Raw genomic sequence first — 12,067 nt, forward strand, 5'->3', positions numbered from 1 at the left:
AGAAGAAAGGGGGGGGGGAACACCAATAATTTGGAAACAAAGACAGTTTTCTCTTGGCAAAACAAGGCATCTTTTATCCAGGTATGTTCCATGTAGACTAGAAGAATTATGTTCTTTATTTTTATTTTTTCACTATTTGTCCAAGAGTTTGTATAGTATTGCTCTCTATAGCTTTAAGGAGTGCCCATCCCCCCCCCCCCCGAGAAGTCCCTATGGCCCTGCTGTCACTTACCCTGAAATACACTGCAGCGCTTGTCAAGCTTTCTGTTTGCAGATGTATGATAAGCCAAGTAGTGAGCTATAATAGCTACACTGAACTTCTAAACTTTGGGAGAATTGCCTAGACATTGGTTCAGCACTTGAACGGCAACTGTTTGTGTTCTGAAATAGGTGAGTGTTGTAGCATTGCACCTTTAAAAATCTTTTGTCACAAATTACCATTCAGTTGACTTCTGTGACTGAAACAGACTAGCTGTTTTTTTTAAGGCAAGTAAGAACATATAGTGTGCACATGTACTAAGGAACTGTCACTCATTAGCTGAGTTGACAGTACTCCTGTTAAAGTTACAAAAAAACTTTAAACTCCTGAAATGTCAATTTTTGTTTGTTCATTCATTATACAGAAAGAAAAAAACAAAGTGGCTTTACACATTGCTTTGTACTAAAATTTTGTAGGTGTAGTTATTCCATCTAGTTTTGTTAAGGGAAAGATTTATTAGGAATTACAGCACCTAATAATATTCTTTCTGTCTCAAGTGCATCCAAAAATATGCTCTTAAAATTTAAGATTTTGTATATTCCGTGCAAACTTCACCAAGAAGATTCAAATTCTGAAATCAATAAATTATAGAAATTAGGTATTTCTGAACATAATCTAATTTTGTACAGTTTATTGTACAGCTCTGGAGATCTAGTTAGCTAAGGAACCCAGAATTTATGTGCAAGAATAGTGGGATGATATTGATGAAATATTCAAAATACTGACTTCATATTTCAATTGTATGCACACTTGGGAGTAAATCCCATTGAAATCAAGAATCATGTGTAGGTTCTGACTATGTGAACATTGGCAAAATATGTGCCTGCCTATAGCACTTGTAATTTGCAGGGCATTGGAAGATGTCAAAAGGTATTCACTACTTTGGGAACATTATTGGAATTGGTTTATAAAGCAGAATCTTTCTGGGCCTGAGGTAACACAGATTAAAAACAATTGGGAGCTTTCCATAGTTATTTTTACAGGTCTATATTTAATGAAGGAAGGAAACATAACACATGTTGCATCTCTTTAGTTTTTGTGTCAACTTCCAAGGCACTTCATGAAGCATTCAGTATTAAGACTTTATACTGTATGTTGAGTTATATCTTTTGTGCTGATTTATTGTTATGAAAAAGCTCACATTTTATTGAGTTTTCACAGTTTTGCCTTTAAGAAACTAACTGATGTTTTGACGTAATGTACTAGTAAAAAGGTAAAAAAAATACTAGTATAATTTTGCAACAATGATCTTGAGTAAAGCATGTTTACTCAGAAATAAGCCCAACGTAGTTCAATAGCAGTTACTTCCTAGTAAGCATGCATAAAGTTGGACAATTACTATATTAATGTCTTTTGTGATAGGCTGACACAAATCCTTTCAAGGCTGTTCTACCCAGATAATTGTGTTTTATATGATGGCCCAGTTATTGATTTTTTGGCTCCAGTTGGAAGAGCAGCCAACTGTGCTAAAGGCTCTGTTTGAGAAATAACACTCTGAAAGGCCATGTCAAGTAAGCAATCGAGTAGGAGAATTAATTAAAGTCATACATGGCAATAACTCAGTGATGTTACCCAGCTTTTCTAGGTGTGGATTCACAATCAAATGATAAATAGTTCAATATCTTTGTCTAATGGTACAGGATGTTAACAATTATGAATCCATGTCCAGGAGAATCTGACAACAGATGTTCCCGTAGTTCAGCATATGAGAAACATATCACATAAGTGAAAGTCTGAAGTGCCATTTTTTGTTAACTGAAGAGGACTGAGCCATATGCTAGCATTTACCAGAAGTGATGCAACACTTGTCTACGTGACAAAAATAAATACACCAGCGGGATAAGGAGGCTGCCAGAATCAGAGTATAAAATAATATTGTTGAGATAAGTGAATGAGAGATAAAAGCCATATCTATATATGCTAAACAGGATTTATCTCCAAATATCTCTGAGGTTGCAACATTATGGTTTATATGTCTTGTGATCCTGTCTGACATGAAGAATTATATTTCTGCATAAGTTTACTTGCTCACCTTATAATTATGTTCTTGCCTCCCATAGTAAGCTGGTTGGAAATAATGTCTGGTTGCAAGCTGGCATCATTGTAGTAATGTTGGATACTTATATGTGGCAGTATGACTATAGGCTGGTTCAAGCAAGCAAGAAACAGCATCAGTACTGGGATGGGGTCCCTACTAATGTGAATGGGGCCATAGAGGGACAACACAACAATAGGCATCTACAACTATTTCATAATAGTGTTGTTTGGATTATTTCTAAGGTGTGGTGCAAGGAAGGGCAGCAATTCCAGAGAATGGACCTAGTGCAGATGGAGACTTAGTTGGAAAAACCATACATCTACCAGGAGAGATTACAAATAAGGCTACAATCCTAACCCTACTTACTTTGGAGTAAGCCCCACTTACCGCAGGAGGACTTCTTTCTGAGTAGATATGGTTAGGATTGCACTGTAAATCTATTATTTTATAAAGTCTGGAGCTCAGCAATTCTCACTTTGGCTCAAGAATATACCGTAATTCTGACACTTGCAAGTTTCCATCTTCTGCCTTCTGAAGTTGATGTAGTTGTCCTCTTGTGCTGAAACCTATGAACTTGATCCTATGGCCAGTGGTAGAGCATATTTTTTTTGCATTCATTCCAGTCATTGTAGACAATACTGAGCTGGATTAACCAGTGGTTATGTATAAGTGTAGTTGAATTCATTTGGAACCCTGATGAATATGTTTTGTCTTTTTGATTGTCTTAGCCTTCCTGCTGCTTTCTCATCCTCTCAATCTGGCTATAGCTTGTAAATTTCTTGGCGTAATTAAGCATATATGCTTAGCTCTTTAGATACCATGATTGCTGATATAACTACATAATAAATTATTTTCCTTTTGCTCCCAGGGAAAAAATGTCAGCAGCCATGCCATACATGAAAATGAAAATTGATCCACGGAACCTGCAGATTCAGACACATACTGTGGAGAAGTTACTGGAACCCCTTATTATTCAGGTAAATTAGAAACAGGAAAAGTGTGTAATGGAACTATTAGATGAAACTAGGAAAATTTTGAGATGGTTCATGTGATATTTTATGAGAGTTCAGAAACATCAGTTGAGCAAAATATTGACTCAGGATAGCTATATATGCATTTTCCACTGCGTAAAGTGTGAACTCATGCCTACCCAAAATAAGGATTATGAACTTAGTGTAAACCACAATTTGTGCACACAGTGAAGACATCTAGGGTTGCCATATTTTGAAGAGCAAAAAAGAGGACACATTTGCCAACTTCTTCCTTTAACTATGGATTGCTGTGACAACTCTCAATTTCTATACCCATGAAAAAGAGGACATGTGGCTAGAATATGTGAATGTTTGGGGAGGAGGCTGAACCTCCTCTTTTGGCCTGTTAGAAATCTGTTTCCTACTGAGAACAGTGCAAGGGCTTGGAGGTAGGCAATGACTCACTACAGACTAGGTTATAGGAGACCCAAACCTCCTCTCTGCAAAACTATTGAACTGGTATGTGAACAAAAGGCAAGATAGAGGCTTGTGTGTAATTTGTGCTTTCCTCTGCGTATTTGTGACTTCAAGACTTGTGCAATTTTAGGCCTAGATTTTGTCAGAGAGTATGCTTTGCAAATGTTTCAGAACTATGGCCAGAGTTAAGTTTTGAAGTTGACAGGCTCTGGTTTTGGTGTTGGGGATGCATAAAGTGACTTCTGCTGAACTATAGTAATTTAGGTTCAGCAGCTAAGCTGAATCTCTTCTGTTTTGATAGCTCTTTATTCATAAATCTTTAGCCTTCTTACATATTCCTTAGTACTCACATAAAAGCTTGATTTTTCCTGAACCTAAAACTTCCCACTGGCATATAGGTAAATCAGTAAGCTAGTTTACACAGAAGCCTACCTTCTGATATATTTCAATAATTTCATTCCATTTATTCCATGTGATAACTTTCACAACGGCCTCTACTTGCAGTAAATTATTTCAATTGACTACACGTTTCCCCTGGTAATTGCATTTTCTATTATTGTAACTATATCATATGCCCTTCATCATTTTCTAAATTCTCACTTAGCCAATTCATGAATATTCTCTCTCTCTCTCTCTCTCTCTCTCTCTCTCTTCCTGAGTTGTTTTAGCTTTGTTGTCTGAACTTCACCTTTTTGTGGTTCTGTGAATGTGATCCAATTTTCTAATCCAATTTTCTAGATCCAATCTGTATAATCCCTGTTCCTTGTTTATTTGTAGGTAAAGATTAATTTTGAAACTGTTTCTCTCATTTCCTTTTTTACAAGCAGAAAATAAAGTTACAGTATGAAACTAAAGTATAAAGACTATAGAAACTGAACACTAAACTGCTGCCCATTTTATTTGTCTTATTCATCAGTGAGATAAAAGTTTACTTGGTGCTATTGGTGTATAAGGGACGCGGGTGGTGCTGTGGGTAAAAGCCTCAGCGCCTAGGGCTTGCCGATCGAAAGGTCGGCGGTTCGAATCCCCGCGGTGGGGTGCGCTCCCACTGCTCGGTCCCAGCGCCTGCCAACCTAGCAGTTCGAAAGCACCCCCGGGTGCAAGTAGATAAATAGGGACCGCTTACCAGCGGGAAGGTAAACGGCGTTCCGTGTGCTGCGCTGGCTCGCCAGATGCAGCTTTGTCACGCTGGCCATGTGACCCGGAAGTGTCTCTGGACAGCGCTGGCCCCCGACCTCTTGAGTGAGATGGGCGCACAACCCCAGAGTCTGTCAAGACTGGCCCGTACGGGCAGGGGTACCTTTACCTTTACCTTTTTTATTGGTGTATAAATGGTTCAGGTGGATAAATAAACTATTTGGTTTAAAGTGACCACTTCGCTTCTTTTGCACTGCCCTTTAACCTAGCCATTTTGAGTCAGAGATTAATACTGTTAGAACTCTCTCCTACTGTTGATTTATGTCTCCATTCCATGCAGGTCAACTTGATAATCCAAAAATTCTTGGTGGATTTGTTTTATGGAAGTTTTCTTTCTTTTTATTTTCCCCAAACTCTGAGCTGTACTTAGTTCTAGTATGACAGGCACTTTTAGCCAGAGTTTTCTGTGTGTTCCCCCTAGTTTGTTTTAAATTTTTAAACCGTGATGAATTTGTTGCAAGTTATTTTTCCCTAAATCTAATACTAGTGAATGAGGCATATTTCTCTCAACATCCCTTGTGTTTTCAGACAGATGTATGTGGCCAGCAGGCTGTCTCACTTCTTCTCTTATACTGGGAGTTCTCATACTATGTGTTTTCTCTTGCCCTGAAAGATTGTCTTTGTGTAGAAAGAGGCAGCAGCCAGGCAGGGAACGTGTTTGCAGGGATGAATGTTGGTTGTCCTGTCCTTTTCAGTTTTGATGAAAAAATGCCTCCAGAAACTATAGTAAAATGAAAACTACTCTGACAACTTCCATGGATGTTTGAGTGCCCCAAACCAGAAGGCTGGATCTGCTGCAAACACTGGGCCATCCAGTCATCTTCAAAGGACTCTGGAGAAGTGGCACCGGGGGGGGGGGGGAGCTGGAAGAAGAGGCGAGGGGGGCAAGTAGTCCTCCTCCCTACCCCCTTAGCCCCAGCCGCCTTCATGGTTTGCCACCTGCCTCATTCACTGAAGGGCTGGCTGCGGTGGCGCAAAACGGGCTTCCTCCCCGCCCAGAGATAGAGGGCGCTGCACTTAACTTCCTGCGGCTGCTGCCACTGCTGCTGCTTCTTGTGAAGCGGGCAGGCAGAGCGAGCTTGTCCGTTCCACTCTCTGGCCCACAGGAGCACCATGGTGGTGGCAGCGGTGGGAGGAAGAGGCCGAGTGGTGGCGGCTCTGCAAATCAAACACCATGCCTGGTTTACCTCAGCACGGTGCGGGGACATCTCTGCCAGTCAAATGCCGCTGAGGTAAACCAGGTGCGGCATGTGATTTGCAGAGACGTCTCCGCACTGCGCTGAGGTAAACCAGGCATGGTGTTTGATTGGCAGAGCTGCCACCGCTCGGCCTCTTCCTCCCGTCGCCATCGCCGGGAGTTTCGGCTACGCGGAGGGTTCTTAAATGGCCGGGCTGGCTGGATTTAGGACCCAGACTGGCCTGATCTGGCCCGGGGGCCGTAGTTTGCCGACCCGTGCTTTAAAGCTTCCACAAACCTTACCAAACAGTAAGTACACACTTTTGTAACTGTTATACGGTCATAGACTCATATGTCACATGTTTAATGTTACTAAGTAACTGGGCTTAGATAGTAAAATCTAGATAAAAAAATGGCAGGAGAACAAGGCCCCCCTAGAATATGAGGCCCTAGGCTGCAGCCTGCTCAGCCTATATGTAAATCTGGCACTGTAGCCACTAAGAATGTTTAGTCCTCATTGGACTCTGTACACTTATATGTGATATGCCATGCCTAGCTATCAATGTAAATCAGACAAACTTACACTGAAGCAGCTTAAATAAAGGAACTAAAGAAAGTGAAGGAGGTTTTTCAAGGGAGGCAACACTTTTCTTCTCAACGTTTTGTACAAGTTTGTATTGAGCCCAGAAAAATGATACTTGGGCACTGTCAGCGAAGAGTTAGAGTTAGAAGTTTCCAGTTTCCCAGAGGGAGAATGTTTTCCCCAAGGCGGGGAGGAGAGTGGTGAATCTAACAGAAGAGATCAACAGGAACAACAGGGAGGGACCGGCTGTTCACAGGAAAGGCAAGGGTTAAGTTCTAGCTCAGATTCGGAGGAGGGGAGATACAAGCCAGCTCTAGCCAGGAGGCTAGAAAAAAGAGCGGGAAAGCGAAGGGAAGGGTGCCTTCGCCATTTTGAGAGTGGCTGGTCACAGAGAGGCAGAGCTCAGAAGGTATCTGAAATAAGTGACTCTGAGGAAGAATAGATAAAGATAAGGATCGTTTAAAAGTTTGTTTGTTAATACACAATAAAAAGTTATAAAAGAACAAGAAGCGTTTGTGTGGTGATCTGAAGAGGACAACGACCAGTCCTGACAGGAACTATTCTGAAAATAGCTTTAATATTGAAAAGCAACTTTCGCTCTATCTCTCTCTGAAAAGCTTATATAAGCAAAGCAAACACTATGATTATATGATGTCTGTTTTAGCACCACTGTTATACCTCTACATATTTTGCCTTTGCGTGACGAATCACTACAACAGCTTGAAAAGCTAGAGGCTGCTTTTAGGGCAATTAATGAGATGATTTGTGTGTGCTTCATTCTGAGTTTATTTCTTCATACACCATGTGTTGGATATGCTAGTGCTGTGTGCACAAATCATGGATTACAAATTTGATATAAAAATTCCCTTAGAGCTTCATTAGTCAGTTATCTGGGATCATTATTTTCTTAATATATGCTGAAAAATGTAACTGTTTAATTTCAGAGCTGAAAGTACTAAAATGTCTTTTATGTTTTTAGGTTACCACATTAGTGAATTGCCCTCAAAACCCTTCTAATAAGAAAAAAGGATGCTCCAAACGAGCCCGTGTTATCCTTGCTTCTGTGGAAGAAGCCACTTGGAACTTACTGGACAAAGGGGAAAAAATTGCTAAAGAGGCTCCTGTGCTAATGGAGGAACTTAATGCTGCGCTTCGTGATGTCCGCAAAGAAAGTAAGTCTGTCATTGCTATAACAATAACACACCTATTTCAAAGAGCAGCTGCATTTTTTAAAAAAAGTGCATTTGACTCTATTCTATGAATTTTTTATTATGATTCTTAAAATTGCAACAATCCCCATAGTTTGGAATAATAGGCACATGCCCATTCTGAAACTTATTAAATCATTCTATCTGTTTTCCTTCTCTTCTCAATCTCACTAGAGTTACTGGCAAATCAGCCCTTTCCCTGTGAAATGGAAGACAAGTGTTCTCTAAGGAGATTCATGGGCATCTTTGTGTCTGAGAGATGCATTAGCTGGAACTGATTCATTTTTGTGTTCAGAGAGCATATCAATTGCAGGGAACTCTGGATGGATCACTGGTAACATGTTGAAAAAAGTTGTCTGATTCCTATGAGTTTATATATTGTCCTCAACTTCATAGTGGTGGTGATTGCAAAGTGGCACCATCAGAAGGTTGATTTCAGTTTCTTTCTGTTGTGGCTGTCATCATGTACATATGTTAAGCAGTTCACTACACAATACAAGGGATGCGGGTGGCGCTGTGGGTAAAACCTCAGTGCCTAGGAATTTGCAAACAGAAACCCCCAAAGTGGCCCATTTTCTCCTTTTGCTGCTGTCCTGCTTGGCACACGTGTGTGTGTGGTATATGCCATGGGCATCCCACCCATGAACCATAATTTCCAGACCTGCCCCCCCCATCTTAAAAAAATGTTTTTAGCCTTTGTGGAATGCAAAATATGCAAGCACGATTCTTCTCAAAAAAAAGGGTGGTGGTGAGAAATTAACCTGCCCCCCCCACATAATGAAAAAAATTCTTGCAGATACCCAGATGCCCCTTTTGAGTGACAGTTGTCAAGTTGAGTTACCTATATGTCTATTTGACATAGAGTGAAATGCAGCCTCACCCCACACATAAGTAAGTCCCACTGAGATGTATCTAGCTATGTCCTACAGAGAGTAAACTTATTAAGGGGCCTTAGTTATCATGGCTATCATTTTCCGTGGCTGCACTCTGTGTAAGACTAACATTGTCTAAAACCTGCTGAATGCAATCAATGGGATATTTAACAGGGTGATATTAGACTGAAGCCAGCCTTATAGGGAGATTCTAACCACATCTGTGTAGAAGTAAACCACATTTCATTCAGCCGGGTTTATTCCCAGGAAAGGGGGATTAAGACTGCAGCAGCCCTAGGATTGTATCCAACGAAATTCCAGTCAGAACAGACCCACTGAAATTAATGGGCCTAAATTAAGCATGCTCATGAACTTCAATGGGTTTACTCTGAGCAGGGTTTGTATGAGCGGCAACCCATAGTCTACAGTCCTCATCCACAGGACTAACTTCTGAAGAGACCAGAGTTAGGATTGTGCCTGTTTGTCAAGGAACATGGGAATGGAGAAGGTAATTTCTCTGCAACAATAAAAAGAAGCTTGTCATAGGTTAGGTTGGGTGTGGGCCATGTAGGTGGAAGGGTTGCCCTGAGGACCTAGGTGAGTCTCCTCCCCATCTTTTCCCCTCTGCCTCCCTTTCTCTGCCTTTCAGCCTGCTCAGAGCAAAAAGGCCCCTTTCCTCCTGGCCATCCCTTTCCAAGAATGCCAGGGAAGGGTTAAAAAGGCAATGCATTGGGGGAAGCACCAGCCTCCCAACAACCTGGAATCAGAGAGGGAGGGGAAGGAGGGAAGTAAAGCTCCATCTCATCCCTCCCAGCCCAGGCCAATGCCAGGTGGGGAAACGAGAAGACTAGATGAGCAAGCTTGGCTCTGTTGGAAGAGGGTGCCAACCTCTGTCACGTCCCCCCTTGGTAGAGCGGAACCCACTCCCCAGTCAGCCAGGTAGGGAAGGGGGAATTGGGTTAGGCAGGTAGAGGGGCAAATGGCCCTAAGGATGGCTGGAGTGCCCCGACCAGCTGCTGGGCTAGAAATAACTGGGTGTTTCATTTTTTTCTAATTCCCAACATTTCAGTTATTTATTTAATCTGCAAATATAGCAGGGGGCGGAGTCTTAGCTATGTGGCAGAGCATCTGCTTTGATGCAGAAGATCCCAGGTAGAGCTGGAAGTGACTCCTGAAGAGCCACTGCCGGTCAGTGTGGGCAATACTGAGCTAGATGGACCAAGAGTTTGATTTTGCATAATGTGGCTTCCAATGTACCTATGTCTTAAGGGGAGGGTCATAGTTCAGTGGTTAGAATACCTTGCACCCGAGTTTTCCTCCCTGGCATCTGCATGTACGGCTAGGAATCTCCCCTGCCCGAACCCCTGGAGAGCTGCTGCCAGTCAGTGTAGGCAGTACTGAGCTAGATGGACTAATGGTTTGACTTGGGAAAAGACACCTTTCCAGTAATACAGTCCTTATTTATTTTATTTATTTACTGCGTTTATACTCCTCCATTTCCCCCAAGGTGTCCAAGGCAGTAAACACGCTTTTCATTTCATCTTTGTAACAACTTTGCAAGGTAGGCAAGGCTGAGAGAGAACAGCTGGTCCAAGGTCGTGCAATGAGCTTCTTGGCTGAGTGGGGATTTGAATCTGGGTCTCTGGTCCTAGCCCAACATTCTTAACTGCTATACTTCCCTGGCTCTCTTATTTGCTTAATCCTATTTTTTTCCATAAAGGAGAATCCTCCGCTCCCCCTGTGCATTATATAGGACAACCTCCTATACAATGCCAGTTTAACCGGGGACACATGACCTGAGGAAATGAAATATTACTTTTATAGAGGGATAACTTAACCAGAGTTGGATCACTGGCCTACCTAGCTCCATAGGGTCTACACTGACAACAGCCCTCTGGGATTTTTACACGGTCCTATCCCAGCACACCTGGAGATGCCAGGGACTGAACCAGGGATCTTCCGCATGTCAAGCAGATGTTCAGCCGCTCACACCAGTTCTAGACCACACATTTAAAGCACGTGGCATCCTCTAAAGTATCCTGGGAACTGTAGCTCTGTGAGTGGGAAGCTACAGTTTCCAGGATTCTCTGGGGGGAAATCATGTGCTTTAAATCATGTGTGTTGAATGTATGATGTGAGAAATGGGGTGTGTGTGTGTGTGCTATAAAATAACTTCAAGGTGACAGAATAAGCAATAATGGTGGGTTTAAAAAGGTGAAGGGAGAGTGGGCAGGTTCATAAATGAACAGTAAATATGGGTGGTGGAGAGAAAAGCTTGTTGGTAGCAAATGATACAGACTGGTAGTTACTGCACTCAATTCTCCCATTTCTGCAACATCTTCTGTTTTGTATAATTACTTGTTTAAGGTAGGGCTCATCCACACCTCAGTTTGCCCCACCACTTTTCCCTGGGAAAATCCGCATTTTAGTGTTGAATTGGAGCAAACAGCAGTCATGTTTTACGTGGATTGACTTTGTTATGATTTAGCACTAAAGAGCAGGTTTTCTGGGCGAAAGTGGCGGGGCAAAGGCAAAACTGCTCTGACCCATGTTTTCGGTATAGAAGTGTAGATGAGCCCTTGGTTTGGAGGACCAAAGTCACATGTTGTATGGGGACATTGTCCTACCCCTCCTTTCTCAGCCTTTTTTCTATCTTCAAAAATAGCTTTGGTGAACAATCAACATGCCTACGTGCATTGTTCATCTTCATACTTTATTAATTTGGCACTGACCCTGTGGGATGTCCTCCCCCTTGTCATCTGTGAGGTATCAACTGTGGAATATTTCAAATGTCTTTTAAAACATTTTTTGTTTACTCAGGTTTTCCCTGATAGTTGAAACATTTTTTTCAGATTGCACTGCTCAGTTTTGTGTTTTTATATTTTGGTAATATGTCTCTTTTATATTTTAGTTGTGTTTTTATTATTGTACATTTTCTCATAAACCACTACGAGTTTTTCTTTAAAATGTTAAGTAAATTAAGTAAATTAAATTGACCTCCTGGCAGAAATTAATCCCCTGAGTTGACAACTTCATCATCTTGTTGCAAGATCTCCCCACTTGGCCAGCATTCTGCTTCAAAACATATCAGAATGGCCTTAGGTCCGTGACTGCAATTGCACAAATTCAGAGGACAGAACAATCATATTTGCACAATCAGTGTTGAATTCCACCCATGGTGTGTTACTCCCTTTCTCTTACCTTTTCTCTTCCCACCTCATCTGTATTTTTAATATTCAGTCTCTTTTAAGCATTTTCAAGCCTTGGGATAACCCAAGTATGCTG

General features: G+C 41.6%; 1 protein-coding gene across 2 annotated transcripts in view; it reads left to right on the plus strand.

Moving 5' to 3' along the window:
* Positions 1–243: 243 nt before the first annotated feature.
* CTNNA3 (catenin alpha 3) overlaps positions 244–12,067 on the plus strand; it is a 554,150-nt gene continuing 542,326 nt past the window's right edge. The window contains exons 1-3 of one of the 2 annotated variants that reach the window (XM_077930540.1): positions 244–390; positions 3,166–3,274; positions 7,682–7,874. In XM_077930540.1, coding sequence (XP_077786666.1) covers positions 3,173–3,274; positions 7,682–7,874 — 295 coding nt within the window. In that variant the 5' untranslated portion in view covers positions 244–390; positions 3,166–3,172. Of the gene's footprint in view, positions 391–3,165; positions 3,275–6,842; positions 7,112–7,681; positions 7,875–12,067 lie in introns of those variants that run through there. The other variant, XM_077930541.1, reaches the window with a different exon arrangement.

Source organism: Podarcis muralis, chromosome 6 (assembly GCF_964188315.1).
Source record: "Podarcis muralis chromosome 6, rPodMur119.hap1.1, whole genome shotgun sequence".
Classification (NCBI taxonomy): Eukaryota; Metazoa; Chordata; class Lepidosauria; order Squamata; family Lacertidae; genus Podarcis; species Podarcis muralis.